The sequence below is a fragment of the Ambystoma mexicanum genome, chromosome 2q (genome assembly GCF_040938575.1).
Source record: "Ambystoma mexicanum isolate Mex_15411 chromosome 2q, UKY_AmexF1_1, whole genome shotgun sequence".
Lineage (NCBI taxonomy): Eukaryota > Metazoa > Chordata > Amphibia > Caudata > Ambystomatidae > Ambystoma > Ambystoma mexicanum.
Window position 1 is genome coordinate 1,185,114,590 of NC_090924.1, and position 27,323 is coordinate 1,185,141,912.

At 42.8% G+C, this 27,323-nt stretch overlaps 1 protein-coding gene across 1 annotated transcript in view; it reads left to right on the forward strand.

Moving 5' to 3' along the window:
• The window catches only part of MALRD1 (MAM and LDL receptor class A domain containing 1), a 3,359,462-nt gene that overhangs the window by 1,389,483 nt on the left and 1,942,656 nt on the right, over positions 1-27,323 (forward strand). Inside the window, exons 27-28 of the mRNA XM_069646615.1 lie at positions 4,957-5,170; positions 13,241-13,488. Coding sequence (XP_069502716.1) covers positions 4,957-5,170; positions 13,241-13,488 — 462 coding nt within the window. The remainder of the gene's footprint in view (positions 1-4,956; positions 5,171-13,240; positions 13,489-27,323) is intronic.

A 27,323-nucleotide genomic window follows, 5' to 3' on the forward strand; every position in this document is an offset into this window, starting at 1 on the left:
TTAATACTCCTGCAACCTGACCTGACTCTATCTTCAGTAATTAGTAGAACATAACATAACCTTCATACCATACATAACTCATTATACATAACCTCCTGTATGTTAGCAATCATGACGTAAAGCCACAATACACAGATCATGAGCAAACATGGATTAACATAACACAATGCACATAGAAAGGTGATTTTCTCCATGTGGAAACGCTAATAACTGGAAATGCGGATTAGTAGGATGACTTAAAGCCATAATACACAGATTGTGAGCAGAGAACATTGAGACATACACATGCCTCACAAACATTGATTAACATAACACACTGCACATAGAAAGGCGCTTTTCTCCATGTGGAAAAGCTAATAACTGGAAATGCGGATTAGTAGAGTTGTTATTTCCCTGGTATTTAGAACGTGAGGAAAACAATGTGCCTGCAACCAGACTGGCGTTTATCTTGCCCAAAACCAATGATTTATGAGAGTTCACTTAACTTATGGTCCGGACGTTTTCCTTGTTACGTCCGGACCTAAATACTTGAAGCTTCTGATTCACTCCATATCACCGCCGCAACCCGGCAAAACAAACAAACACAGAAACACTTAACTGATGGTCCGGGAGCCTACTGTGGCTGACCCGGACCTGTAGCTCTGGAGCAGATTAAGGAGTGTGCACCGCCGCAACCCGGGGAATAAAGATGCCTGGAGACATAGTTGGCGTGACTCCTTCCCGCCGCCCGCTTACACCTCCAGCGTTGCTGCTTCACTCCTGCCGCCGCCGCCGCCCGTGCTCTCCAACATTAATCAACAGCACATGAGCACGGTCGGGCGGCCGTTAAGAGCCCAATCCCTAATTGCAAAGTGCCGGCAGCTGAGTACCGGCAGGCCCAAGGAACTACACATTCCCCATGCCTGCTGGGAATTGTAGTTTTTAGATATGCCGTACCTGCTTCCTCCTGCACCACAGGCCCTTATTCCTGACAGTGGTCATTGTGTGACTCCATTCACCTCTACAAATATTTAAGAAGTTATTTTTGTTGACATTCCGTTTATTGAGAAGTTTCTTTTGCAGTCTATTACTTAGTTTTGTTAGTGGTTTCATCCTATTTAACACAAAAATAAATAACTTCCTTTTGAGAAGGATTGCACTGTCTATGAGAGCTTGTAGGATTAATTTTCTACGGTAGGTTTTAAGGGTTGAGGATGATTTCGGTCCTCTTCTTGTTAGATTCTGAAGGACTCTGTGGCGGAATATTTTTGGTAAAATACCTTTTTTACAATGGCTTCTTGCTAGTATATCAGGATTTATAGGAGCATTGTTAGCAGTACTGGTAGCCGAATTCTTGTAAAGCATTTTCTGTTTCGTGCTACATTTTGATAGAGGAGGCAAAGTTAATGTTGTTGAAGCTTCCTTTGTTTCACTAAATGACTGTATTAGCAGTTTTGTTTCCACGTTTTGTACAAACTCTGGTAGAGATGGATGCTTACCTTGGACACTTTTATTTATTTTCATTTGCTCTAATTCTATAATCCTTTCTACGGACTTGCTTTTTGGTAGGCATTCTTTGGGGTCTATTGTAAAAACAAAGGTATGGGTTGATCTGTTTTACAATGTATGTGTGCTGTGTGCATGCATGTATGAGTTTGATAGGGAAGATGTTTGTGGTGGTGTGTGAATGAGCATTGGGCTGTTATAATGAGCTGGGAAGGCTATTTTTCTGTTTGTATATTACTACACTGTGCTTCAGATGAGAGTAGAAAGTGAGCTAGTGGTGAGGAGACGCATTAATAGTAAACTTAATGGTATAAAATTAAAACAGCTATTTGTTTTGTAGTACTAACCTTCTAAGGCTTATGTATGTTATTTGTGTTCCAAAAACACAGGGATTTGTGTGCCATTCTGCCTGTTAATCTTTGTTTAATTAATGGGGATTTTTGGCCAGAATGGTTCAGAAATCGATGTTTTTTTTTGGTTCGCAAATTTCATAAATAACCCTCACAGTCTCTTTGAGGAACAGTAAAAAAATATAAAGGTAGTATTGTACTTACTTTTTTTGTGGAATGACCAGGTTTCTTCGGATATGTTGTTTGCAGTGTAGATGCTGTTGATTTTCAGGAGAGTGGTCTTCACTGCAATCGTAAAAGGAAGAAGTTAGTAATTTTGTGTGTTTAAAGCAGTGATGTTAATGTACACGTTCATTTTTCAGCTTTCATGGGAGTATTCTCGTTTGATATTTCAACACAGTGAATGCATGCATTTCATTGCACTATGTGCAGGCTTCATATGTTATTTTCAGTATGTTAGTTGAACCTGCTTTAAAAATTAGTACAATTTACAGTTCATGAAATTCCCTTGTTTTTTTCAGCTGTGTTGTACATAGCAGAGAGGTTTGGAAGTGATAGGTCATTATAGTAGATGGGAAAAACTTGAATACTTTCATATTATAAGTAGGAATGCGAAAAATCGGGAGCACCTGAGAGGGAGAAGTCACCACAGCAATCAGGAATGTTTATTTTTCTCATACGATCGCATTGGAAGTAGCATTAATTTTAGGCAGAAGACAGTCAAAAATTGTGACATTTTTTAATGGAAAATTGAGTTTCGCATGTTTCGGAACATGAGTTTGAGTTTTGGGAGGGTTGCTACGTATGTATAGGTTATGCAGGAGATAGTAAGAAGTAGTGTGATTTTTTAACAAAAAATCGGAAGTCTCGCGTTTAAAGCGGGAGCGTTGGTATGTATGTATTGGCTATGCAGATTTAGAGGCATTAATTTGTTTAAATGGAAACATAAGAGTTGCACATGAACTCTGAAATAAATATGCATACCTGTACTTTGTAATCATGCATGTGGGTATGCATGGAGCTGAAAGTAGAAATCTGCGACACTTGCACAGTAGTTTTTGTAGTAGATGCTTTGCAATGTTATGAGAATTGTATTTAGATTGATCAACAGTACATTTGAAGTGTGGAACTCTGATTACGGAGTTAGATGTAGAGGTCTTGGATGTGATTGATGGATGGTTGTGTGACTGCTTAGCTGTGTCCATTGAGGGAATGGATTTGTGAGTGATGTGGAAAGGGAAGAAGGACTGGCTAAGAGTTGCGTGCCGCATGGACACCGCCCTTGACCATGGGTAGGGCGTGCCACATACAGGGTTTTACAGCAAATACAGTATGGAAAGGGGACTGTAAGCATCAGCCAATCAGATGTTGACATTGTTGATTAGTGTAGAAAGAGAGTGTGTGTAGTGAAGATGGCAGAGGTGGAGACAGTCAGAGTGTTGGTGTTTGGAGATATTTTTGTCTTTGGTTTACAGCCCTATTCAGAATGTAGGCATGTGGCAAACAATTCAGAGGAGTGGAGGTGGTGTGGAGCGCTGGGACTGACTGCAATGTAGCGGCAATGTTCCATGCTTGCGGATACATGAGTAGGATTACCATTCCCCATGTGCTAGTTTTGCACTATGGTGCTTCCCATTTAGGCTATGTGAGTTCACCTACTTTGTTGGGAGATTTGGAACAGTTGGTTCAAGCAGTCATTGACATCTTTCCAACTGCGAAAGTAATTTTTTCTGGCTTATTCCCTAGAGCAAAATGGGACAGCAGTTCTGTTTTTTGTCCTGATCAAAGTATTGGTAGGTGTGCCATCAATCACGACATGCGTGCTTTCATGTTAAGAGCTGGTATGTTTTTCTGCAGCCACAAGAACATTGTTTCCAGTAATGCAGATTATTTTGAAGCCAATGGTGTGTCTTTATCTTTTTTGGGAAATGCCATGTTCTTTTGGAATGTAAGGCAGAAATGTAAGACAGAAATGTAAATGATGACATCACTGATGACATCACATGTACATTTACTTTGAATAAAACTCTGTAGAAGTTATTCTTATTATAATGTTGACCAAAAAGTGTCAAGGATCATTGGAATAAATATCAAGTGCTAATTAGTGCATTAAGCAATGCGTTGCTTTACGTAACATTCTATTATGAAGTTCTATGCAGTTTACTAAGGTACCAATGTAGAAACATAGGCATTGTGTGCAGCATACATGATGGAGGTGCAATATTCATAAGCTTGCCATGTTGAACAGTGTAATGATAACTGTTTTCTTTTTAGAGTTTTGGGTACTGTGAAACATGTGATAAGTAGGTAATATAAACCACTTACTACATAATTGCATTATTACACACAAAACACAAAGAGACAACATCACATACAAATATGAGTATATACACGGAAATTGAAGTAAGCAAAAAACAGCTGTAGTACCAGAAAGTGTTCATAACCTAACTGATTACCTTTATGCAGAAAAATGATTGCTATGTTTCAAAGGTCCTACTTACCCTATGCATATGTATCACATGTTTTGACTGGATCCTAAGGGAATTACTGTAAGAACATACTTGAAGGATCGGTCTACAAATATAGTACCTTCTCTATTTTTAATTCCTGACTGTTACTGAAGAAAACCATGTGGCCTAGATATGTCAGTAAAGGAAAAAAGGGGGAGCCAGACATGTGATGTCATCAGTGATGTCATCAATTACATTTATGATGTTATCATTGATGTCCTGGGTGTTAGTGTTAGCAGTGCACAGTGGTGGCACGAGTTATGGTTGCTTAGATGGTGAATTTCAAGGGTTTTTCGGTTTTACCTCGAACCATAACGTCCCATTAACAAAGATTTTTTGTGTGAATTTCATACGTTTTTAGTAGCGCAACTTAACCATAACGTGCCTTTAACAAAGTTTTTTTACTGATATATATATGTATAATATATATAGAGAGAGAGAGCATTCATTTGCCATATTTGATGAAACGTACAGCTTAATCACTGCTCACATAATATATACAGCAGTCTTTCAATTCCTGTTCAGGAATCGCTATCCGTTGCCAGCTCTGAGACCTGTTGTACATGCTTTAACTTTGCTTTCCTCAAATAATCACTTGAACTCTGTGTTAGATCATCCTCAGGGCAAAGCGTGGAGTCAGCTACGTGGGGGACGTGGCAGTGGATGATGTTTCCTTTGAAGAATGCGCCCCATTGCTAATAGCAGACAGATCTTGCACTTCTGAAGAATTCATGTGTGCCAACAAGTACTGCATCCCGAAGGAGCAACTCTGTGATTTTGTGGATGACTGCGCTGACAACTCCGACGAAAATCCTTACATTTGTAGTAAGTTGCTTTTGTGTTTTTTGTTGTAAAACTGTATAAAATCGTTCATTCTTGTCATAAAATGCTTCTACAGCTGATGTACGTGAGTTCTTAATGCTAGCAGTTACATTACCGGTCTAATACATATATTTTAGGAGAGGCTGAGAGGACTCAACAGTTCCTCATTTTGTATGCACATGCACACGCAAAACAATATGTATTAATGCAATGAATTTTCACACTGCAAAATAAATGTGCAAAAATCAAGCTTAAAACTTTTTTTTTTCAAATCTGTTTTTATTGTAATACACTGAAAGACTTTTGTGCAAATATTGCTTCTTAGTTCTATACAGTATTAGAGCGAACAGTGTTACACAGAAATTACATATTACTACGATTTTAACCTTCCAGATCTCCCCACCCCCCAACTCAATGGCCTTTTTCGCCCCCTTCCACCTCACACAGTTCGTGCTCGGGCTGTGTTGGTTCAGACGTGTGTAATCACATACCCTATCATGTGATTATGCTGTATTCCGCCCAGTAGCTGTGTGATGCACTTTGGAGTGGTGTTCATCTCTCTTACCCATTTTTGGGCCGAGTTCATATGTACAGGTCCAAAGGTTCCCACTATCGATCCTCTCTCACCGAGCATAGCCTCAATTGCCTTTTAAAGGTAACCCATTCTAGTAGGCATGTCTTCGAGAGAAGTCTGCTCAATGCGGTCCTTTTGGGAGGTTATTTTGCCTTCCAGTGGATAATGAGTGCGCCCATTCCCCAACACAATATCCAGAAACCCAAATAATGGACACACCCCACTAGGGAATGAGACCAGGAGATGGATTGCGAGTGTAACAAAGTTAATATAAGATACGTTGTGCATTTAGAGATCTCTACTGCCCTGCTAGTGTTCTGCTAAACTTTACACAGGCTGCTCATTGTAAGGTTAGACTGCGTCACTAGTGATGCCATACTATAGGTACACAACTCTGCACAAGGATACATTATACATCCATAAGAGATGACCACGCTGGATTGACTATTGCTTAGGTGTCGATCCCACAGCACGTGGGTCAGCTGGGCTCATCTTTGTGGGGTGAAGGTCATGTTGGTAACGCGCTACATTGCTAGCTGGCTAATCCACAATAACAGGATCTGAGAGCATGAGACAAATGGCAATCATAAAAGTTTAATGTGAATGGGGGTGCTTTCAGAGTGCACTGACAAGTTATATAGACACTCTCCCCTCTGTACCCGAGCACCCATAAACCCAGTGCCCTAGACCCATGTGCCCGACTTGGGGATTTTGTTCTACCTGATACCTCAAGAAACAGACGAACATGTGTTGTTTCTGTGGAGGATATATTGCTGCATGGGATTAGGGCTATGGTGGATGTCCTACTCTGGTCACTGTGAGTGGTCAGATGTGTATCAGGATGAAACAGCAGAGAGGCACGGGCCTGGTGTACGATGGCTTGGTGGGGTTCGAGGGGGCACAGGCAGGTTAGTGGAGATGGATGGGTTCTTAGGCTGGGTTTTGTTCCGGTCTCACACAGTTCAGTGAGCTCATCTTCCCCTGGGTGATAGTAATTGTTGCAACAATGAATGGTTGGACTTCCATGGAAACAGGACTTGTGCAATGCTGGCAGGGGGCAGGGGTGGCCTGGACGGTTTGTATGAGGCACTGGGCAAAGGAGAGACAGGTTTCTAGAGATAATTTTCAGGCCCAGTGAAAGATGGCATCCGGTGTGTCACAAAATGGAAATTCTGAGCTTCAATAAGGCTTGGTTACATGTTTTCGTTTTGTTAGCAATTAGAGGGTGATGAATACAGACTACGCATCGGAGTGAGCGGGGGTGTCTCCCCCATCTGGCATAAGCAATATCAGTCCATGCGGGAATGGTAAAATGGGCGGAAAGTCCTCCTCTCACCCATCATTCTCCCCTTTCGTTACTCCTAAAGTAACACATACTCTCCCCCAGTATGTCTACGTTCCTCTGCCCTTTTTACTGCTTCATCCCAGGCAGGAGTACCTTTTATTGGCATCCAGGTTCAGCACACATTTCTTAAACTTTCCCCACGCATGCGTATTCTTCAGGAGTGCACTTCATGTAAATACAATCCCTGTCCCTGTCTAGATCGACCCACAACTCCTCATAGTTTTCTAATTCTGGGGGTTGTTTGATGGATGTGTGATAGTAATTATCTACTACATCCCTTGTGTTGTATATGGCCACCATGCGATATTTGGGTTCATCACTTTTACCAGTTTGTACTTGAGCTTCCCTAGTATCATGAGGCATCTTCGCATTACCATTTTGGTTGCCTATAGTAACTATCATCATCGCACTACTAGGCATCACTTCTGCACAGCATCAAACTCCTAACTGACACACACAGAAGATCAGCAGAAGGAAAACGATGATGGGGACCAGTAGCTTCATTGCAGTCCCAAGCCATGATGGTACCAAGTCAAATGCCATGCTGAACCAGTCACTGTGCTGGACACCACCTTCTTTTTTCATTCTTACTCCAAGTTCTTGTACTGCAGCAATTACATGTGAAAGTGTCCCGTTATCAGAATCTAAAGAAGGTATGAAAGTGCAAAATGCACTTCTGATTTTTCAGAAAACACTGCCCTCCATGGCTGTGAGTAGGCCGAGCACGTACCTATTTTGCATTGTCATTAGTGCTCTTAGTTCTACCTTGATGCCCTTTTTCTCTGCCTACAGCATGCGTATGTTGTTCTAGTGCTTTGGTCTCCTCCTCTTCCTCCAACATTTAGGTGGGTTCTAAGTGATTTGGTCTTCTCCTATGGTTACTAAATGCGTCAGGGGTTCTTCATTCTTTGTACTTCTCCTATGCCTACTAAATATACCTGATGTTCTTGGCGCATTGGCCTTCTCCTCTGCCAAGTAAATGCACCAGGTTCACAGTGATTTGTACATTTAATTCGCCTACAAAGAGCAGGTGTGCTAAACTCTGCTTTGGCCTTCTCCTCTACCTATTAAATGCACATAGTTTTTCCGTTAATTGGTCTTCTCCTTCCATTCAAAAAGCACAGTGGGTTCTCAATGCTTTGGCCTTCTCTTCCTCCCCAAAAAATCCTGGTATGCCTAAACTTGCTCTGGACTACTCCTCTGCTCACAAAATGCACATGGTGTTCTTCTGCGTTGGACATCCCTCTCTACAAAATGTATGTGGGTGTTCACATCAATTTGGTCATCTCTTCTAGTTACTAAATGCATTTGGGATTCTTAACGAGTTGGCATTCTCAAGGCCTACTAAATGCATCCAAAGTTCTCACTGCTTTTCCCTTCTCCACCACCAGCAATGTGCAAATGTGCCTAGTTCTGCTTTGGCCATCTCTCTGTCATCTAACTGCACATGGGGTTGTCTGTTGTTTGGCCTTTTTCGCTGCATTCACAGATTTCAGTGGGATCTCAATGATTTGACCTCCTCTTCTGTCTAAAAAATGAAAGTGTGTTGAACAGTGATTTAACATTCTACTGTGATTACTAAATGCAGCTAGTGCTCTCAATCTTTTGGCCTTCTTCACCTATGAAATGCACCTTTGCTTAACACTGGTTTGGTCTTCTCCCCACTGACAAAATTCTCATGCTGTTTATGGAGTTTGGGCTTTTCATCCGCCTACTAAATGCAATTTGGGTTCTCAATTCATTGGCCTTCTCCTCCAACTACAAAATCAATGTGAGTTCTCAGCACTTTGGATTTTTCAATCAATGAATAAATGCACATGGGATCATCACTGCTCTGACCCTATTCTTGACCTATAAAATCCACAAGAGGTCTCAGTGATTTGTACTTTTCCTCTCCCAACTGAATGCTTGAGGATTTCTTCGTGCTTTGCTTTCAACCTTCTAAATGCATATTGGTTTTAATTTCTTGGCCTTTCTTCGAGAAGATCAAGTGTTTTTTTTATTATTGATTATTGGTTTATAAAAAAAAACCTTTACAAAAGTTTGAACAAACAGATATTTTGAATGGATTAATTAATATGACACTAAACATCCACATAACCAATTACATTCATCAATTCAAATACAGCGATATTGTCATTTAGGCTTTGAACATCGTATCAAAAATTTTAAGAACATTACAACACACTACTAAAACAATGTAAACCACCATTAGCATCAACATAATAAGAAAAAAAGAAACAAAAAGTAATCCTCACTCAAACATTCCTTCTAAATAGGTAAGACGTCAATTGAGACATTACAAATATAAAATATAACATTTTTACAATTACATTAGCTTTTACATTCCTTAAATCAGCTTCCGCGGTCCCAACATTTGATCTTTAAAATTTCTCACAGGGGTCATACGAGATACGTTGTACAAGTAAAACACTATAAAAGACCATAGCCACTGTAGAGGACATTCCTAGTGAGTAAATAAGCCAACATTTACAATCTTACGAGTACTTTCTCTTTTACAGTTGCTTGTATCACACGTTTGGGCATAATTAAATAACCTGTATTATTTTACAGACATTTTTTCAGAAACTCAAACACTCTAATCTTTACTGACATAGATGTCCCATGCAAGTGGGGTTTACTGCCCTTCCATCCACAATTCACACCTACAACCTGCAGAATTGATATGCTCAATAGCCTCTGTACACAGATATTTTAACCAAATTCCATAACTCAACTTGGTCCCTTTCATCTTTGTAACTCGATTCTAACCTACTCCATTCTAGCTACAATCCCAATCCCTAATAACTCTGAGCCTGCCTCTATTAACATGCAGAACATTGAATGACCAGAGTTTCCACTCACCTACTTTTATATAGATGCAAGGTCAAGCTCGGTCAAACCTCCTTATATGAAGCACTGGGAAGAAAAGTGTCAAATTCTACCTGGTCAAACCTATCCAAATTCTAACTGTTTGAGTTTACCTAAACACTCCACCGAAGTTCAGAATTTAGTAGATGGACTAGAAACAACATACATAGTACAAATGACGATGAACAAAGGTGAAACGTTGTTCATCTTGTGGTGTAAATCATAAATGAGAACAATGGCATAGAGGGCACATGGAAGATTTTCTAAAGAAGATATCTATCAGTTGAGAAAACATATTTGTATTGCTTTAATTTAATATGATTCAACCTATTGGTAAGAAATTGTGCACATATCGCTCCAAAAGCACAACAAGCTATCCTGCAAAATGTATTTATTTGTTTATTCATGTGTGTAGTCATGCAGATTTAAAAAACATTGTACATGACGCTTGCTCAAATCCTTGGATGACATACCATGGAAAGCCAAAATGTAGATAATCTTTACAAAAGCAAAGTGATTTTTTAATATGATGTTTCAGAGATGTTTAATAGTTAAATAATGTGGCACATCTGAATGATTGCCATCTAGCAAGAAACTAGAAACCCTGTTTTAAAAAAAAGATATTTATGAAAAGTATGATGATGCCAGGTAATTGCCACTCTGAGCGTGGTCTGCCTACCGGACTACCTTTCCACATACTCCATGCCAAAAGCATAGGGTACTCATGTACCCTGCTGCATCAGTAGTATGATCTGCAGCACCTGCTCCTCTGTGACACAAGGCAGTTCCACTGAGCACAGGTGCCCTCCGACGGCTGCAATGACAGCCAAGCCATTGCAGCACTGGGCCTCCATTAAGACATGTACACCTGTTTCCAAAGCCACATAACTAAGTGAGTTACTATCCTGGTGGCAGTTGTAAACTTTAAATATAAGCCATACCCGAGTTAAAGTACGGTGGCTAGCATTTCTCATACTTATTACAGCCACATCAATTTGATAACATACGTGTCAGTACTGTGAACCCAGCTCAGTTGTGGAAGGATTATGTGTATTCTGGTCAAACAGACTGACCTTGCCAGGTTACAGAGAAGCAGGTTGGATGGATATGCCTCTAGTTATGATTCTTTGCCAGGTCGGGTAACACCTCCCTCCAGTGAGCCAACATCCACGGAATCAATGGGCACCCCTCTCCAAAAAGGTCTGGTCTCACATCATAGTTTTGAATACAAAATGGGCCTTTAAATCTATTGAGTTAGTGTAGACAGGGCGAGGTCAGACCAATTCCTTCCAGACCCTTCCACTTCCTTTACCACAAAGCACTTTAGATATGGTGTCAGAAGGCTAAATCCAGTTCTCCCAAGGACTGGGTATGGACCCCAAATGCAGGCTTACTTTAGTATAATAACCGGTTGACTTTTTCAGTTAAAAGAATGGGTATCCCACTCATTCACTTATTCACTGTTGGACAAACACTAGAGGAAGAAGTTGTTTGGACTTCTTTTGGGGGAGATAATCTTCTCAAAGCGCTCATACACTAAGGTGAGGAAGGAGCAGCGCACCAGAGTGGCAGGCTCTGCTCCCTACCCAATCCAAGTACAAATTAGGGCTGGACTCTTGCTGTGGACGAGGCCCCAAGCCTTCCAATGCTGGGAGAGCTGAACCTGAATGGACGCAACCTGTCAACGAGCCCCTGGAGTGGGTCTCACAGCACCTGGGGGACCTGATCAGCTAAGGCTCCTTGTTCTGCCACATTGAACCAGTCAGATTGCATTTGAAATGCGTTTGCCACTTTTCGAACCAGTGGGTCTTGCTGGTGCTGGTTTTGACAATCAACCAAACCTTCAGACCCGTGTGTTTGCAACTTCGAACCAGGTCGACAATACATTGCGTGCTCACAGAGTTTATGACCTGCTTGGCTTGAATCAACCGCTCATCACTGGACTCGACAAAAACTGCTCGATTGTCATTCATCGACACAAACTTGCAGTTACCAAACAACTTGACCTCTCTTGACCTCGAACTGCTGCTTTGCCAAACTGCACAACAGAAAATCAGGATTGCTGCTTCAACCAATTGCCAAACCTCTGTCTAGAACTACAGGAGCCTCATGCATCGACCCTACCCAGCTGTTACTACACATCTCTTAACGGCTCAATGAATGCCAAACCAATCCTAATAAACACTCTGATATTCAATGCCCAAACACCCCCTTCGGATTGCTTTGATCCATCGCATTTGAACCGTTTTGACACCAACTCACTTCTTGGGCTAACACAACTCGCTGTTATCGAACTAGGTTTGATCCACTTGAAGCTTGGTTCAACATTGTGGACCTGCCAAGAAGGTTCTATTGTCCCAAAATTACCGCCCTGGTCCATGGGCGTAATTTTAGGGGGGCAATGGTATTTGTCCCCCCATCTTTTGTGGCAAACCATTTCGTCCCACTCATTTGGCAGGGCCCCTTTCATTTAGATGTCATGTCCCCTCCAACATTTCAGCACAGTTACTCCATTGCCCTGATCCATTTGGGCTCTAGAGATTAGTTAGATTGGTGCACGTGTTTGCATTGAAAGACGTGTCCTTTTTAAAGAACATTGTGGTTGTTCTTACCTAGAGTTCTGCATTTCTTTCTTTTCTTTTTTCTCTGTTCTTTGCACTGGGCTGGGTTTTGAACCGTATTTCTTTTCTCTTTAGTTTTTCGTGTTTAATTAAAGTATATATATTTCTGAAGAACCTTGATTGGATGTGCCCTTTATTTTAGGCTGTTAATGGTAGCTGTCTGGGTTGCTACTGAATCACATTTACACCCCTCATAAAAACTCCAACCTCCCTTTACCCACAGTACCACAAAAGGCGAAGGAGGCTTATCCCTCCCTTACCTGTGCCTGTTTTACCTTTGTGATTGCGATCACTGTTGGCTTGTAGAAGTGTGAAGGTTGAGGAAGTGGTTTCAGTACTATTTACCCCTTTGCTTCTACAGAGCAGAAGAGATATCATCACAGTACATATTTGCACCGGATACTAAATCAACTGTCGTCGGTCCGGTTGTTAGTGTTTTTCATGAAAAATTGGCATGTTGTTCCAGAACGTATTTCATTCAAATAACATATATTGGAGGAATTCATGAAACAGTTACTTTGTGTTTCTCCTGTGTGAACATTCCTATCCTTTTACTGTTAAAACGCTATCTATGTATAACTGTTTACAATGAAGACGCATAAATATTCTCACATAGGCAGTCATGTAACTGTGTGTAAGTAACCCATTTGCATTACTTTTAGGTGCATCACTTGGTCGGTGTGATTTCGAGTTTGATCTCTGCTCTTGGAAGCAGAGCAAGTGCGATGATTTTGACTGGAGCCTGAGGGCTGGAAGCACCCCAACTGTCGGAACAGGACCTGCCACTGATCACACCTTGCGGGAACCATCTGGACATTATATCTTTATCGAGAGCTCCTTCCCGCAGCTGCCAAGGCAAGAAGCTAGGATTGCCAGCCCACTTATAAGCCAAAGGAGTACAAACTGCAAGGTACCGAAAGTCATTACAAATGGAAGCATATGCTCAACTAATCTGTTTTGAATATCATAAAGTCAAATATAACTAAACTTTGAATATTAAAATCCTCCTCGGAAAGAAACTTCTGACGTAATGTTATTCTCTTCTCACTCAGCCTGATTGTGCATACTCAATAATCACTCAGTTCCTCTCGAGGCACCTTCTGAAATGCAGACAACAATGTTCCAGGTGCTAAGTGCGGCCACTGAAGAGAGTGCAGCAATTGCTCTGTGCTGAGCCAGGTGCTGTCTGAGGAGTGTCTAATCAAATCCAAGGCCAGAAATCAGAGGTTTCAAAGTTTTACTCGGCGAATATTTGCTATTTAATGTCGGTACCACAGCAAGTAAGATAGTCAGCCTGGTATATCATCAGAAGTATGTAGATTCTGGCTTTAGCACGGAAGATGCTAATTGTACCAATTGCTTACCGTGGCCAACTCGCGCATGGCGCACACCGCACTATCTAAGATTAGCATTCAGCAAGTAGGATGAAAAATTCAGCTCATCAAAAGGACCCACACCAACAGACACGCATTGGCAATACCAACAGTGTGGGCTTTTAAGTAGGCGTGGGAAGGGCACTTGCCAAGCACTGCATTAGTGGTATTAACAGGCCATCTATGGTAGCCGCTGCAAAATGGTGCAAGTACCTGGGCATCTAATAGCAGTACCTGGCAAATGACACATATTCATACACAAACAAAAACAATTGGTTTTGCCAATGAGTGTATTTAATAGCACTGCAGTAAAGGACACAGTGCTTATAAATCAAGTGGCTGAAAGCAGACCTGGTGAAGGCATTTAAATTACGCCAGCAGCACAATTGCAGCTCCAATTATATCATTAACACTGGCAGGTAATTCAAGTGCAATGTTTGATGGTAAGGCTTGAATACAATGAACTAACGTGACAGGGGGTTTAGATTCTATTAAAGACAGGAGGCGAGTGTTATGCATATCAATCTTTACTACTGAAAAAAAAGGAAACCACAGTATTCCAATAGAACAACCAGGGAGCCATCCCAATCCAAAATGGGGCACAGGTCATGACACACCGAAAGGCTGAACTAAATCCAATAACCGTCTTGTAAGCCCAATCCCCTTAAAAGGCCCCATTAAGATAATTAGATATTTAAGGAAACGCAAAAATGTAAGCGAACACCCACTACAGGAGGAGCAGAAAAGAGGGGAAAAAAAGAACTACCAAAAACCAGTTACTCTATGCAGAGGAAAACCCATCCTCATGTAAGGTGCCCAGGAGCCCCCGATGGCCATCTAACACCTGCGAAAACCATTGCAATCACCAGGAAGAGGAAGAAAAAACTCTGAGATATAAGTCCACCAGGCCTGTTAAGAGCCTCAGGTGAAGAGGGAGAAGGTGCAGAACATCTACCGCCAATCCCATGTAAAGGTAAAGTACCCCTGAAAACTGTCTAAAGGGAGACCCTGACCGAAACAAACGCCACCAACTGTTTGTGCGGTTGCATCAGAACTCTGACCACAAAGGTGAACCGGATAACACACGGACAGAGGTCTCCAAACTAATGGAGAATAAACAGCAGCCAAGCTACAAAGCGTTCTCCAACAGCAAACACATGCATTGCAAAAGAGGTGAGACAACAGGAGTGCCTTCAGGAGGATGATCCTGACTAACCAACATATCAAAGTATCCTGCTAGAACCACTAGGACATAGAAGCGGCCCGACCCGGCTACCCCGCTGATCTCAATTCTACAAAGAAACTGGAAAGGACTAAAGCACACACTGCCAATGCAATCTGACTCCTTGGAAGAGGCACCACCGGAGCTAAGTCCTGGGTTCTGGAACAAAACCGGAACGGGGACAGCCCCAGCACCTGGGAGCAAGACCAATTCACCCCAATGTACTTCACAAACTGGTTAGATGCTGAAAGGAGGTGGAACAACCCAACCTCTAACCCATGAGGGACTTTGTCCCATTATTGCCAGACAGCAGTGAAAACCCCTCACCATCCTCGGGAGACTACACTAAAGAAAAAAGGCTGGTCTAGCCCATTACCCAACTTTAGGTTAATAACAAGAATTATCAATGTGGAAACTAGGACACCTGACCTACTGTGCATGAAAGGGCATTCTGTATAGAAAAGCAAACGATCAACCTAATCCCATCGAGATAAATCATCACCGGCTAAATTACAACTGTGAAGCAGCACAGGCCGACAAAAAATGTAACTGGAGAGAGGTAGAATGCCAAACCAACACCTTAGAAAAGGAGAACCGCCCCCCCCCAAAGGGGAAATACTGGCAGCACCAGTACGTACCTGAGGTCTATCATGACCCTCTAACACCTTGAGAGAACAAAATGTGTTCCTGCGAAGGAGATTGCCTTCCATGACCAGAAACCCATAAATTACCAAACACAAAAAAGAAGAAAAAACATGGAGGAGAAACAATGCAATTAAAACAATGTAATGGAAACATAGGAATGCTCATAACCTCTTTAGAAGAGGCGAACCCTTTTGCGTGGGAAGACACATCAAAACATATATATTATGTTGTTAGTACCTGCCACAGGTCCCGCTCTACACACATTCGTGTCGATACATCTTCATCCCAGAAAACCCTTTAGGGAAAGAAAAAAACACCTGGGAACTTCTAGCAGAGGAAGAATGATGCGCCCCCCTGGAAGCATAATGCTGCAGGATAGTAGGACCCCGGAAGGAACGGCTGGAAAGACAATCTCTACTCTGCCCGTCCTCATCAAACATTCCAGAAACCGAATCCTCCTTGACGTTGGATTGGATGTTACCAATATCTGTGAAGGAATGCCCAAGTATAGCGAGGTCTTTAACAAACCTGTCCCCAAACAGGTTACCCCGGGCCTTAGGCCCAGCTTCACTCTCTGCCATTTCTAGCAGTTTATAGTCAATGCGCATAAGAAGCAATCTACGCCTCTCCCTGGAAATTTCAGTATTGGTGTTGCCGAGCAGGCATATTGACCTCTGCACCCAACCTCTGAGCACCTGGACATCCACTGGGGAATTGGAGTGAGCAGCGTCCTCAGCCAGTTCACAAATTAGAGTCAAAGGACCCAACATGTCCAACAACCTGTCCTGGCAACTGCGCAGGACCTTGTTAATCCCCCCTCAAAGGATATTTACCCTTCCGAGACAAAAACGACATAATGAGGAGATCAATATTTATTTATTTATTTATTTATTTATTTATTTATTTATTTATTTATGTATGTATTCTGATTTGTAGAGCGCACGTCAGCCCGGGGGCATCGTGGTGCTTGTTACAGACATATCTTAGTTACAATAATACAACATTAACAAGGAATACAATATTTACAATGACAATATGATATTTGTACAAATACCAATGCAGTGTATTTACATGGCATGGTGGGGGTCACAAATTATTGAGCAAGGAAAGAGGTCTTCAGTTTCCTACGAAAAATCGTGAGCAAGTGTTCCGCTCCAATGTCTGCAGGAAGAGCATTCCAGGTCTTCGCTGCAATGTAGGGGAATCTTAAGCCACCGGCTTTGGCTTTTTTTGATGCGTGGGATGCAGAGTAAGTTGGTGTATTGCGTCCGGGTGGGTCGGGCGGAGGAGGGTTTGGAGATGGTCTCTGATAGATAGGACGGGGCGGAGAGGGGGAGGCATTTGTGAGTGAGGGTGAGGATTTTGTATGTAATCCGTTCTTTAACCGGGAGCCATTGGGCTGAAAGTCTGGCATGGGAGATATGCTCTCTTCTTGGGATGCTAAGGGTGGCCCGGAGAGCATTATTCTGTGTGACTTGGAGTCTGTTTAGGTTTTTTGCTGAAGTGTCCGCCAGGAGGGCATTGCAATAGTCCAGTTTGGCTCCAATGGTAGCTATGGCTATGGAGATCAGTTGGGTTTGGAGCGATATGGCTTGATGGCGTTTATGAGTTTAGTGGTATGCGCAGATGAGGAGGTGATTGCGCCGACTTGTCTGTTCATGGATAGAGAGGAGTCTATGTATACTCCCAGTGTCTTTACCGCTGTGGAGACGGGGATGATAGAGTTGTCAATGGAGAAGTTAGCGTACAGTGTGTCCAGTTTGTCTAGGGTGCTCTGTTGACCTAATATCATGATTTCAGTCTTGTCTCCATTAAGGCAGAGGCCATTTGTTGCCATCCAGGCCTGGATGATGGCGTAGATCGAATGGAGTGCCTTTGCGTCGTCGTGGTATGAACCTGAGAGGCGTAGAAGTACTTGTGTGTCGTCCGCGTAGTTAATGTATGTAATGCCGTATGAGTCGAGTTTGTTAAAAAGGGGTTTCGTGAACAGGTTGTAGAGTGTGGGTGCAGTGCAGGATCCTTGAGGGACCCCGCAGTGGATTGTTGTGGGAGTGGTATTGGCTATGTCTGAGAAGACTTTCATGGCTCTACCTTCTAGGAAGGAGGTGACCCGTCGCGCTGATTCTTTGGAAAAGTTGACTGTGTGAGGTGTGAGGTGTGAGGTGAGGGTCTTGTGATCAACTAAATCAAATGCGGCTGAGAGATCTAGAGGGAGCAGGAGAGCTGGCTTGGCCTTGTCCATGATTTGGGTGATCTGATTCTTCAGATTAATCAGAGCTGTTTCTGTGCCTTGTCCTTTCCCGAAGCCTGATTGCCTCGACCCAAGGATGGAGTGGGTTTCCAGAAAGTGCAGGATTTGGCAATGTGCGGCTTTGTCCAGTAGTTTCAGGAATAATGGCACTGTGGTTATTGGTCTGTAGTTGTTAGGTTGTAGGGGGTCGATGGTGTTATTTTTTAGGAGGGGCTGACCAAGGCCTCTTTGAGGCTAGCAGGGATAATGCCTGGGGATAATGCCTGGGGATATCAGGGGTACATGCTACACCATCCGCAATAAAAGGTCTTGGGCATTCGCAACGTAATCTGTTCCTGTGTTCCTCAAGAAGCGGTCTCCGAACCTAATGATGAATGAAAGAGGAGACCACCTCTGAAGGGCGCAATTCTGCACACCCTGGATGTTGGATGAGAGAGGGGTTAAAAAATTGAACCCCGTTATCATCCAACAACAGCTCATTATTCTGGGATAAAAGCATTGGTGTTCCTTTCCTCAAACGCCTATTAGGCGGGCAATCAGAGACGTGATAAGTATCTGGAGAAATAGGAGTGGAAGAGGCCTGGGACACAACAAACGGAGGAGGGAGTCCCCCTCCCAGTTTACGCTTCAGACACCCAACCGGATAATTAGCAGGAGAGGGAGACCTACCCACAGGACTGAGTTGTCCTCCAAGATGCTTAGACTTCCTTGAACATTTCCTAGGGGCTGACAAGGGACCCCAATTAGAGCTGGGATGGAAATCAGCAACCTCTGATATGAAACTATCAAACCTCGAGGTTAGCGTGAAGTTTAGATTAAATAGGGCCGAGTCCACACAATCTTGAACAGCCCTAGTCAAAGCCGGAAGAGCCACTAGGGAAACCTCCCTGATCCCCCTATCCCAAAATGTTCTCTCGACCCCTTTTTGTTTGAAGGCCGAACCTGAACGATAACATTAGGCAAAGGGAACCCATCCGTCCCTTGAGAAGAAAACATACTGTAATAATGACCTCCAATAAATCAAAATGAGGTGTAATATGCCAAACCAGGGAGCACCTGGAAGCAAAGGGGGAACAATAAAAAAATAAACATTTATGCGCTGTAAATGACTCCGAGCAGGCAGACTCTGTTAAAATCCGAATTGCCCAATGAGCAGTAAAAAACGCTCAGCAGGCGTAAAACCACTTCCTTGAGCAACAAACAGTTGCCTAAAACTTCAATCGAGTCAGGGCTCTCTCCAGAGACACAGTTACCACTTAAATATATTACACGGTCACGGTAGTGGCCGTGTAGGTATGGTTAAGTTGATGTTTCCATAGGAAGAGCACTTTTTGGGCGGCTTATAACTTCGCTCCCCCTGGACGAATCCTCACCAAACTTTGCAAAAAAAAGTATATGGTCCACTCTGAATCTTTTGCAAAGTTTGGGGGGGTCCCAAAATTTCTTTTTTTCCCATAGACATAATGGGAAAAAACTTTGCTCACGCCTACAGCCCAAACCGCATAACGGATTTTCACCAAATTTGCGGCTGGAGCGGCGTCTTGGTCCTGGAAGTGTGCTTTCGTTAATTTGGTGTAAATCTGACCAGTAGTTTTTTTAAATGACCAAAATGTAAAGCATAAAATTAGTGATATCTATGTCCGCTCCGTGGAGACACTTCTCTGTTCGCTCCGCGGACAGGTAACAAATTGGCTAATTGACTTGTGTAATTTCCGTGGACACCCAACGTGTTCGCTGATTGGTTGGCATTAAGCGTGAGGTGCGTCAGATTTTTGGAAACGTCCACCATCTTGGGACATCGGCCGGTGTCCGTGGACATCGCCGTAAAAACATATTAAAAACATAACATTGCACTTGTCAAATTTATCAAATAATCTCTGGGGAGGTGATGGGTGATGAGCATGGGATGGAATATGGCTGCAAGAAGCAAAAAAACGGGTGGTTTTTACCGCGAAAGTCAGCGAACACTCTGGATGTTCGCGAACAGTCTTGAAAAGTTTGCGGACACATCAGCATTACAGGGTTGGTGAAATGCAGTTCTTGGATGGCTCATAACTTTGGCACCACTTAATTGAACTGCATGTAATTGTGCATGTATATTTCTGAACTGATTCTGAGCGAGTATGCAAAGTTTGGTGGGATTTTGTCATGAGGGGGCAAAATCAGAGGTGGGGTCCCAAAATAATGTAAAGGCTTATAAATGAGGTGCCATTTGACGAATCTACACTTCATTTGGCAAACTGATAATAGATCAAGATATACATGTTTTTGTGAAGTTTGGTGGGATTCTGTCGAGAGGGAGCAAAATTAGAGTGGGGGTCCCAAAATATTGTAAAGGCTTATAAATGTGGTGCTATTTGACAAATCTACACAAAGGTTTGCAAAAAGATTATAGATCTAGATTTAGATGTTTTGGTAAAGTCTGAATGGATTTTGTCAAGTGGCGGCTAGGTTATATGACGATTGTATGTGCATACATTTGACACTTTTGAAAAAATAAAACATTGGTGGATTTCTAGCAAACTTGCGTAAGGAGCATTAGCAAGGACCTACAAGCATGGTTTTGCAAATGTGCCAGTGTTTTATTATTTTACAAGTGTCATAATGTAGCTACAAAAAATATCGGTATACCTTTAGCGACTGTGGGGTAGCCTTTGCCCATGGGCAGTGGCCAGATTGTCTCGGTCATTGAATAAGGTCATGATCCAGACAATCTGGATACTGGCCATGACCACAAGGGACAAAACATAGGATTAAAGTGGCCATGTCCACCTGGGTCTGGCTTTGTGGTAATGTTATTCGAAATTAGGATAGATTTGAAAGGGAAGGAAAATGTGCTCATGGTAATATGGTCATAGGGTTCTCTTTTTGCCTTCTGCAGGCTGCTATGGAAAACGAAGAGGGCCCCTGTATGGAACCCTCACCTTCCCTTTCCATGGTGGCCATCCTGGAAAAGGATATCCCTTCCCACACCTGGATGCCGCAGGCATCCCGGTGTTGGAAGAAAAATACTATATTTTAGCTCCCCAAGTTCCCGCTTTGGGAACCTAGGGTGCTAATGGCCTTCATCCCCTTTTCAGGGGCTGGAATGGGAGGATAATGGTCCAGAGATCTCGGGATCCACCCTCGCTTTACTTGGGCTGATAACTTGGGCTGCTGGCCAGTATTCACCGTTCCAGTCCCTGTAACAGAGGATGAACGCCACAATATTCCCATTAGCATAGCACAAAATGCAAATAGAAATGTCGGAAAATCTTATTTAGTCTATGTTCTTTACTGAGAAATATAAAGTAGATGTAGTCTATACATTTTTTTTTTGGTTCTAATTTTTAACTGTGAAAGGTGGTTCCTAAAGGAATATGTCGTTTGTTGTTTTTGGATGTATTTTCTTTTGGCAGGAGAGCAGAGAACGAAAGGTGGGGAGGCAAATGAGGGAAGAGCAACCAAACACTAATATGGAGGGGTAGGTGGACAAAGGAAATTGTTGCGCGTGTGGTATTTCTAAGTTAGGGGACACTGTTTCTCATGCTCCTTGATTACAGCAGTGGTGGTGGCTCTTGGGAGGAGGGATAGCATTAGCTGATGCCATTTTAAGATAAATAGCAGTTTTGGTAAAAGTATGTACTGTGTACTAGTGTGTTAATGTTAAGTTCCTAGATTAGTAGAAAATGCAGATCGGAACTGTCCGCCAAGCAGAGATCTTATCGTGAGGTGTGGACGGGTTCTCAGACACGTCATCATGCCGCGCGCCAGCATATGGTCAAGTGGCACTGTCCGGAAGGTCCGCTATGAAGTCAGATGTTCTTAGACGTCTATGGATGCAAAGCTAGTTGAAATAGTTGCAAGAAGTGTATAGAAGTGTTAAAAATTATTCCAGATAATGTGAAATGGCAGAGTTTTAAGGTGAAACTTTGGAAATTGGACACAAATATTGCTATATTGGGTAAGTATGATATTAGTAAGTTGTAGGAAAATAACATGCACTGGTAAAAACCCATGGGATTCAATGAACAAACTTTGTTAAAGGGACGTTATGGTTAAGTTGCACTAATAAAAACCTTAGAAATTCACTGGAAAAACTTAGTTAAAGGGACGTTATGGTTAAGTTGGACTAATAAAAACCCATGAAATTCAAAGAAAAAACTTTGTTAAACGGACGTTATTGTTCCAAGTAAAACCGAAAAACCCCTGAAATTCGCCAGTTATGGTAACCTAAGCAACCATAACTCACGCTATCACCATGCACTGCTAAGACTAACAGCCAGGATAACAAAGATGACATCACAAATGTCATTGATCACATCACTGATGACATCACATGTGAAATACTTTTTCATGAAAAGTCTCTACAAAGAGTTGTGTTTATATTGTTGATAACACGATGTCAGGAGTGATCGGGAGATCTATCATGAACTACTTAATCTATTAAATAAGGTACTCATATAATATCATTGTATTGGAGTGTTGTTGTTAATACAGAAACCTAATCATATATAAACATAGGCAATGACTGCATCATGCACCATAGAAGTACACTATTTATAATATTGTAATTTTGGATAGTACAATAATGAATTCTCCCTTATCAGAGTTTTGGGCAATGTTAAACATGTAATAACTAGCTAACAATTCAAGACTTACAGCACTTGTGCTGGTACACACAATACATATGAAGCACCACAATGAATACAAATCAGAGGCACATACTGGAAACTAAAGTAAGGAAAAAAGAAACTGCATCATCAGAAAATATTAATGACATTAAAGTTTATCTTCATGTATTCAAATGAATTATGTGTTTGAGGCCTGCTCATTTCCACATGCATTTGCACCATGCGCTGAGACCAAACCCTAAGGAAAGTACTTAAAGAACAAGGTTAACATCTAGATGTATAGCACCTTTTTAAATTGTATTATTCTGACTGCCAGTGGACAAAACCACCTGGCCTATATATGTCAAGGAACAAAAACCAAGTGGCCCAGATATGTGATGTCATCAGTGATGTCAGCAATGACATTTGTGATGTCATCTTTGATGTCCTGGGTGTTAGTCTTAGCAGTGTACGGTGGTGGCGCAAGTTATGGTTGCTTAGCTTACCATAACTGGCGATTTTGAGGGGTTTTTCGGTTTTACAAAGCACACAGCACAGAGCTAGTTTCCCCAGACACAAGCAAACATCATTCAGGATATACTCGAAAAGTGAAAGTGTGTGACAACAACACAATGAGTAGTTTTCATGGATATTTACTCTCAGTCACAGGGGACAAAATGGAATTACTCCAAATGTTCAAAATTGAAAACCAGAAAAACTCATAGGATTTCTTTCTCTTTCGCGCTCTGTACTTTCTTTCCAACATAATTTACGAGGAGTGCCGCTCCTCGAACAGTACTTTCTCAGTAATTACACCTTTCTATTACTTCCTCATTCTTCTCCTAGTCCTAATCCTTATATGGAGGGGGAGGGCGAAATTCAGATTATAAAACAGCCTCCCTGTAGTGACTGAGCTTCCCCTGGACCCTGCCTGGAATGTTGGAGTGAGTGACAGAGAATGCAGCCTGCGAGAATGTTGATGTGTGAATGTGTTCTGTGAGGGTCAGTTGGAGATGTGGACCCCTGAGGGAGGATGCCGGTGCATGTTGCCCTAAACTTATGTGTACTTGACTTGATGTACTTGATATAAAGTACAAGAACTTAATTAAAGAAGTAACTTTGGGTTCTGCCAAAGATGACTCTAAGTCAGAGTCATCTTTGGCAGAACCCAATCTTTACAACCCCATTTGCCTTATCACATTGTTATCACTGAAACTCGTTCTACCGTAAATCCCACCTTTTCCTAGGATGGACCATTTAGACCCATATTCCCACACTATTCCCCACACTATTTCCCCATTTGTGTCCGTCCGCAGGCAGAATCTGCGCAGGCCGGGCATTGATTAGAATTGCATGCCAGATACACATATTGAGTGCTGCTAATGTGAGTAGGGGCCCCTGCTGGCTGTGACATGAGGAAACACAATGAGCCTTTCCACAGGCCTTTAAGGTTGTAGGCACAGGCCTTTCCAGGTTCTAGGCTCATGGTTGATGACATTTTTAGTCGCACATACCTAAAATGGATCAGGGGAGGCTGGTAAGAGCATGGAGACCTGTGTCTGAGTACTCTCCCAGCCCTCCCAGATGTTATGCCTGCAGTATATAAGTGCTTCAAGACATGCTCCAAATCACTTGATGATGCTGGAATGTGCAGCTTTGGAAACGGGCTCCCTAATCCTTAAAAGTGCCTATACACATACATTTTCTGCCTGGTAAATTCAAGGAGAGGATGGAATGGGCTTTGGCCACTACTTATAACCAGACCAGTGCAGAAATGTAACACAACCAGCCCTGCATGTTGAGTAATGTGTCTTCATGTGGCACTGAGACACCCACATCATACTGTGAGTGAGCTGCTCCAGAAGGGTGCCGAGCAAGCCTGCACATGAACCTGAAGACCAGTATTCTGAGCTCACTAGCAGTGTTAATGGGGATCGTGGGCCACTAAACCACAAAAAAATGTCCATCATGCCTCCCTGATTTCTGGTTACACTTTGACAACACATATTAATTATTGGCCTTGAAAAATATTAGATTAGTGGTTGGTGAAAGAAATCCTTTCTGACATCAGAGGATGTCTCCCCTGGAAAAAGTAGACAAAGTAAGCATTGTCAGAGGAGTAGATAACTTACATTCGGGGCACTAGTATAGAAAAGAGCTAAGGTCATTAAGGATTTAAATCCTTCCACTGAGACCTCTTCCTCGGCTTTGTATTTGCTTTCTTCTCTTTTCTCAACTTGCTCCCTCCTGCTCGCCACAGAGTATTATGAGGAGGAGAATACAAGTTTGTAACCGCAACAGAGGATACTATCTATACAAATGTAAACATTGTTTAAAACACATTCTAATAGTGCTGAACTGTTGGAACAGTGAATCAGCCTTGTGTCACTCTACGAGACACCTACTCTTCATAGAATGGAGCGATACATTGATTGCTCCTACCTCTGTTAATTAACACCTCTATAGCCCTTTGGGAGTGGGAGGTGAGGTGTACTCCGAAATGCATTGAACACTTTGATTCTTTGTTGGGAAACTGGACAAGTCTGGCCTTGGTCAACCCAGAAAGTTGCTCCTGCTGAACCTGGATGCTGGAAGGGTTATACATCGCCCATAGTTCATGCATGATCTTGTATACACCTGGCAGGGAAGATTGTAAGCACGGACTGTGAACTTTTCAAAGGCTGTCACCAGGACGTAGCTACAGATGCTCTTTTGGTTGTTTGTAGCACCTGTTTGACTGAGAACAACTAACACAATAAGAAGAATGGCCTTTGTTGCTGACCCAAGGGTCGATTCCCATGGAGGTCAAGACGATCTAAAGGGCCTGCAGGGCATTCCTTATGAAGAGGCCATATCTGGGTTACTAATTAATTGTGTATCAGTCACTGCAACTTTCAGGTAGGTCTTCACTCATATCCTCTTTTCTGTCCCCTCTCCTGATCTATGGACTCCTCATTTCACCTCTACTTTCTCTCCTCTCACATACTATCCCATTAATAGTGGCACCAAATGGGAAGTCCTCTCGGTGGGCTTCACATCATCTAGGTGTATCATTAATGTCTATCACACTGGCACTATCTTGATTCACTGTCCTCTACCCAACCTCCTCCTCTATGACCGGTGCCTGCTGTCCTCATTAACTTCCTTCCCACATCTGATACTCCCTCTTCCATGCTCTCTGTCCCCACTCTGACTGGTGTACCATGGCCCCAGTATCCCTCCTCAGAAAACCTTCAAGGGTGGAGACCTCCTGCATCTGGCCAAGGTTAATGCTTGTTCTGCTATCAAACACTTTGCACACATCTGCCGCCTTCTTGAAGACATTGACCTCAATATCCTTGCTCTTACTGAGATGTGGTTCAATGCCAGCTCAGTCACTGCTTTTGACTCCCTTCTCCCTGATGGCTATAAGATCATTTCAAAGCCAGGCCCGACTGTGCTGGTGGTGGGGTTGCTCTGATTTTCCCTCAGTGGGTCCCTTCCTCTGTCATACCCACCTAGCCCTACTCTTCCATCAAGACCAATTTAGCAAGCAGATGCTAGTACTATCACAGCTACTGCACTTTGATTGCAAGCTGGTCATCTCTCCCACCTCCTCCCTCCTCACAACCACCTCCAAACTCCTTTGTGTGGGAGATTTCAACATCCACCATGACTCTTCAATTACATAATCCACTCTCTTTTGTGACATTTGAACCTTGCTCTCCCGCTCTATTCTCCCTTATAGTCTTACCTACTCGGCGGGACACACTCTTGATGCCTTCATCCACTCTGATCTTTCACTCTCCTCCCCACTGATCACCTGTCTCTCCTGGTCAGAACACTCTCTCCTCTTGGCCCTGTGACCGCACCCCCACAGCCCTGCCAACCCCATTCACAAACATTTGTCTGATGAAACGAGTGTCAGCTGCTGTTGTCGCTTCCACCTTCACCCCCCCAATGCAGACTCTACCTCTGACTCTGCTCTCAGCAACCTCAATCTGACCATTAGGAATACCCTTGACATTCTTGCCCAAGCCATGAGGAACCACCTGAAACATACCTCCAAGCATAAAACATGGTATGACTCCAAACTTGCAGCCTTGAAATGCAAGTGCAGAGCTGAAGAACGGAAGTGCCAGACCTCAGGCTCACCATCTGACAAACTGGCCTGTCGACTGCTCCAAAGGCAATACAGAGTCTCCATCTGCACCAAGAAAAGGGCCAACATCCAGGCTTGCATCTCTGGTGCATCCAACAATACGGCGTAACGCTTTAAAATCTGAAGGGAACTAGCCAACACGTCCACAGTCTCCTCCTCACCTCTCCCATCCCAGGCACTGTGCGACGCATTAGCCACACACTTCACTGCAAAAACTCAGGACATCCCCTGCTCTTCCAGAACTATTAAGGACAATATTGGCTCTCTCATCCCTGCATTTATTGACTTCTGAAACCACTCTCTTGCTACAGGAGCTTTCCCTCCTCCTTCAAGCACTCCCTTGTGCACCCCCTCCAAAAAACTTTCTGAAGACCCCTCTTGTCCAGCCAACTACTGCCCTATATCTATCACCACCTTCCTTTGGAAACTTTTTTAGAAGCTGGTCGTCCCCCAACTTACCCAGTACACTGAACTTGTTGGTGGCCTTCACGACCACCAATCTGGATTCTGTCATGGTCATG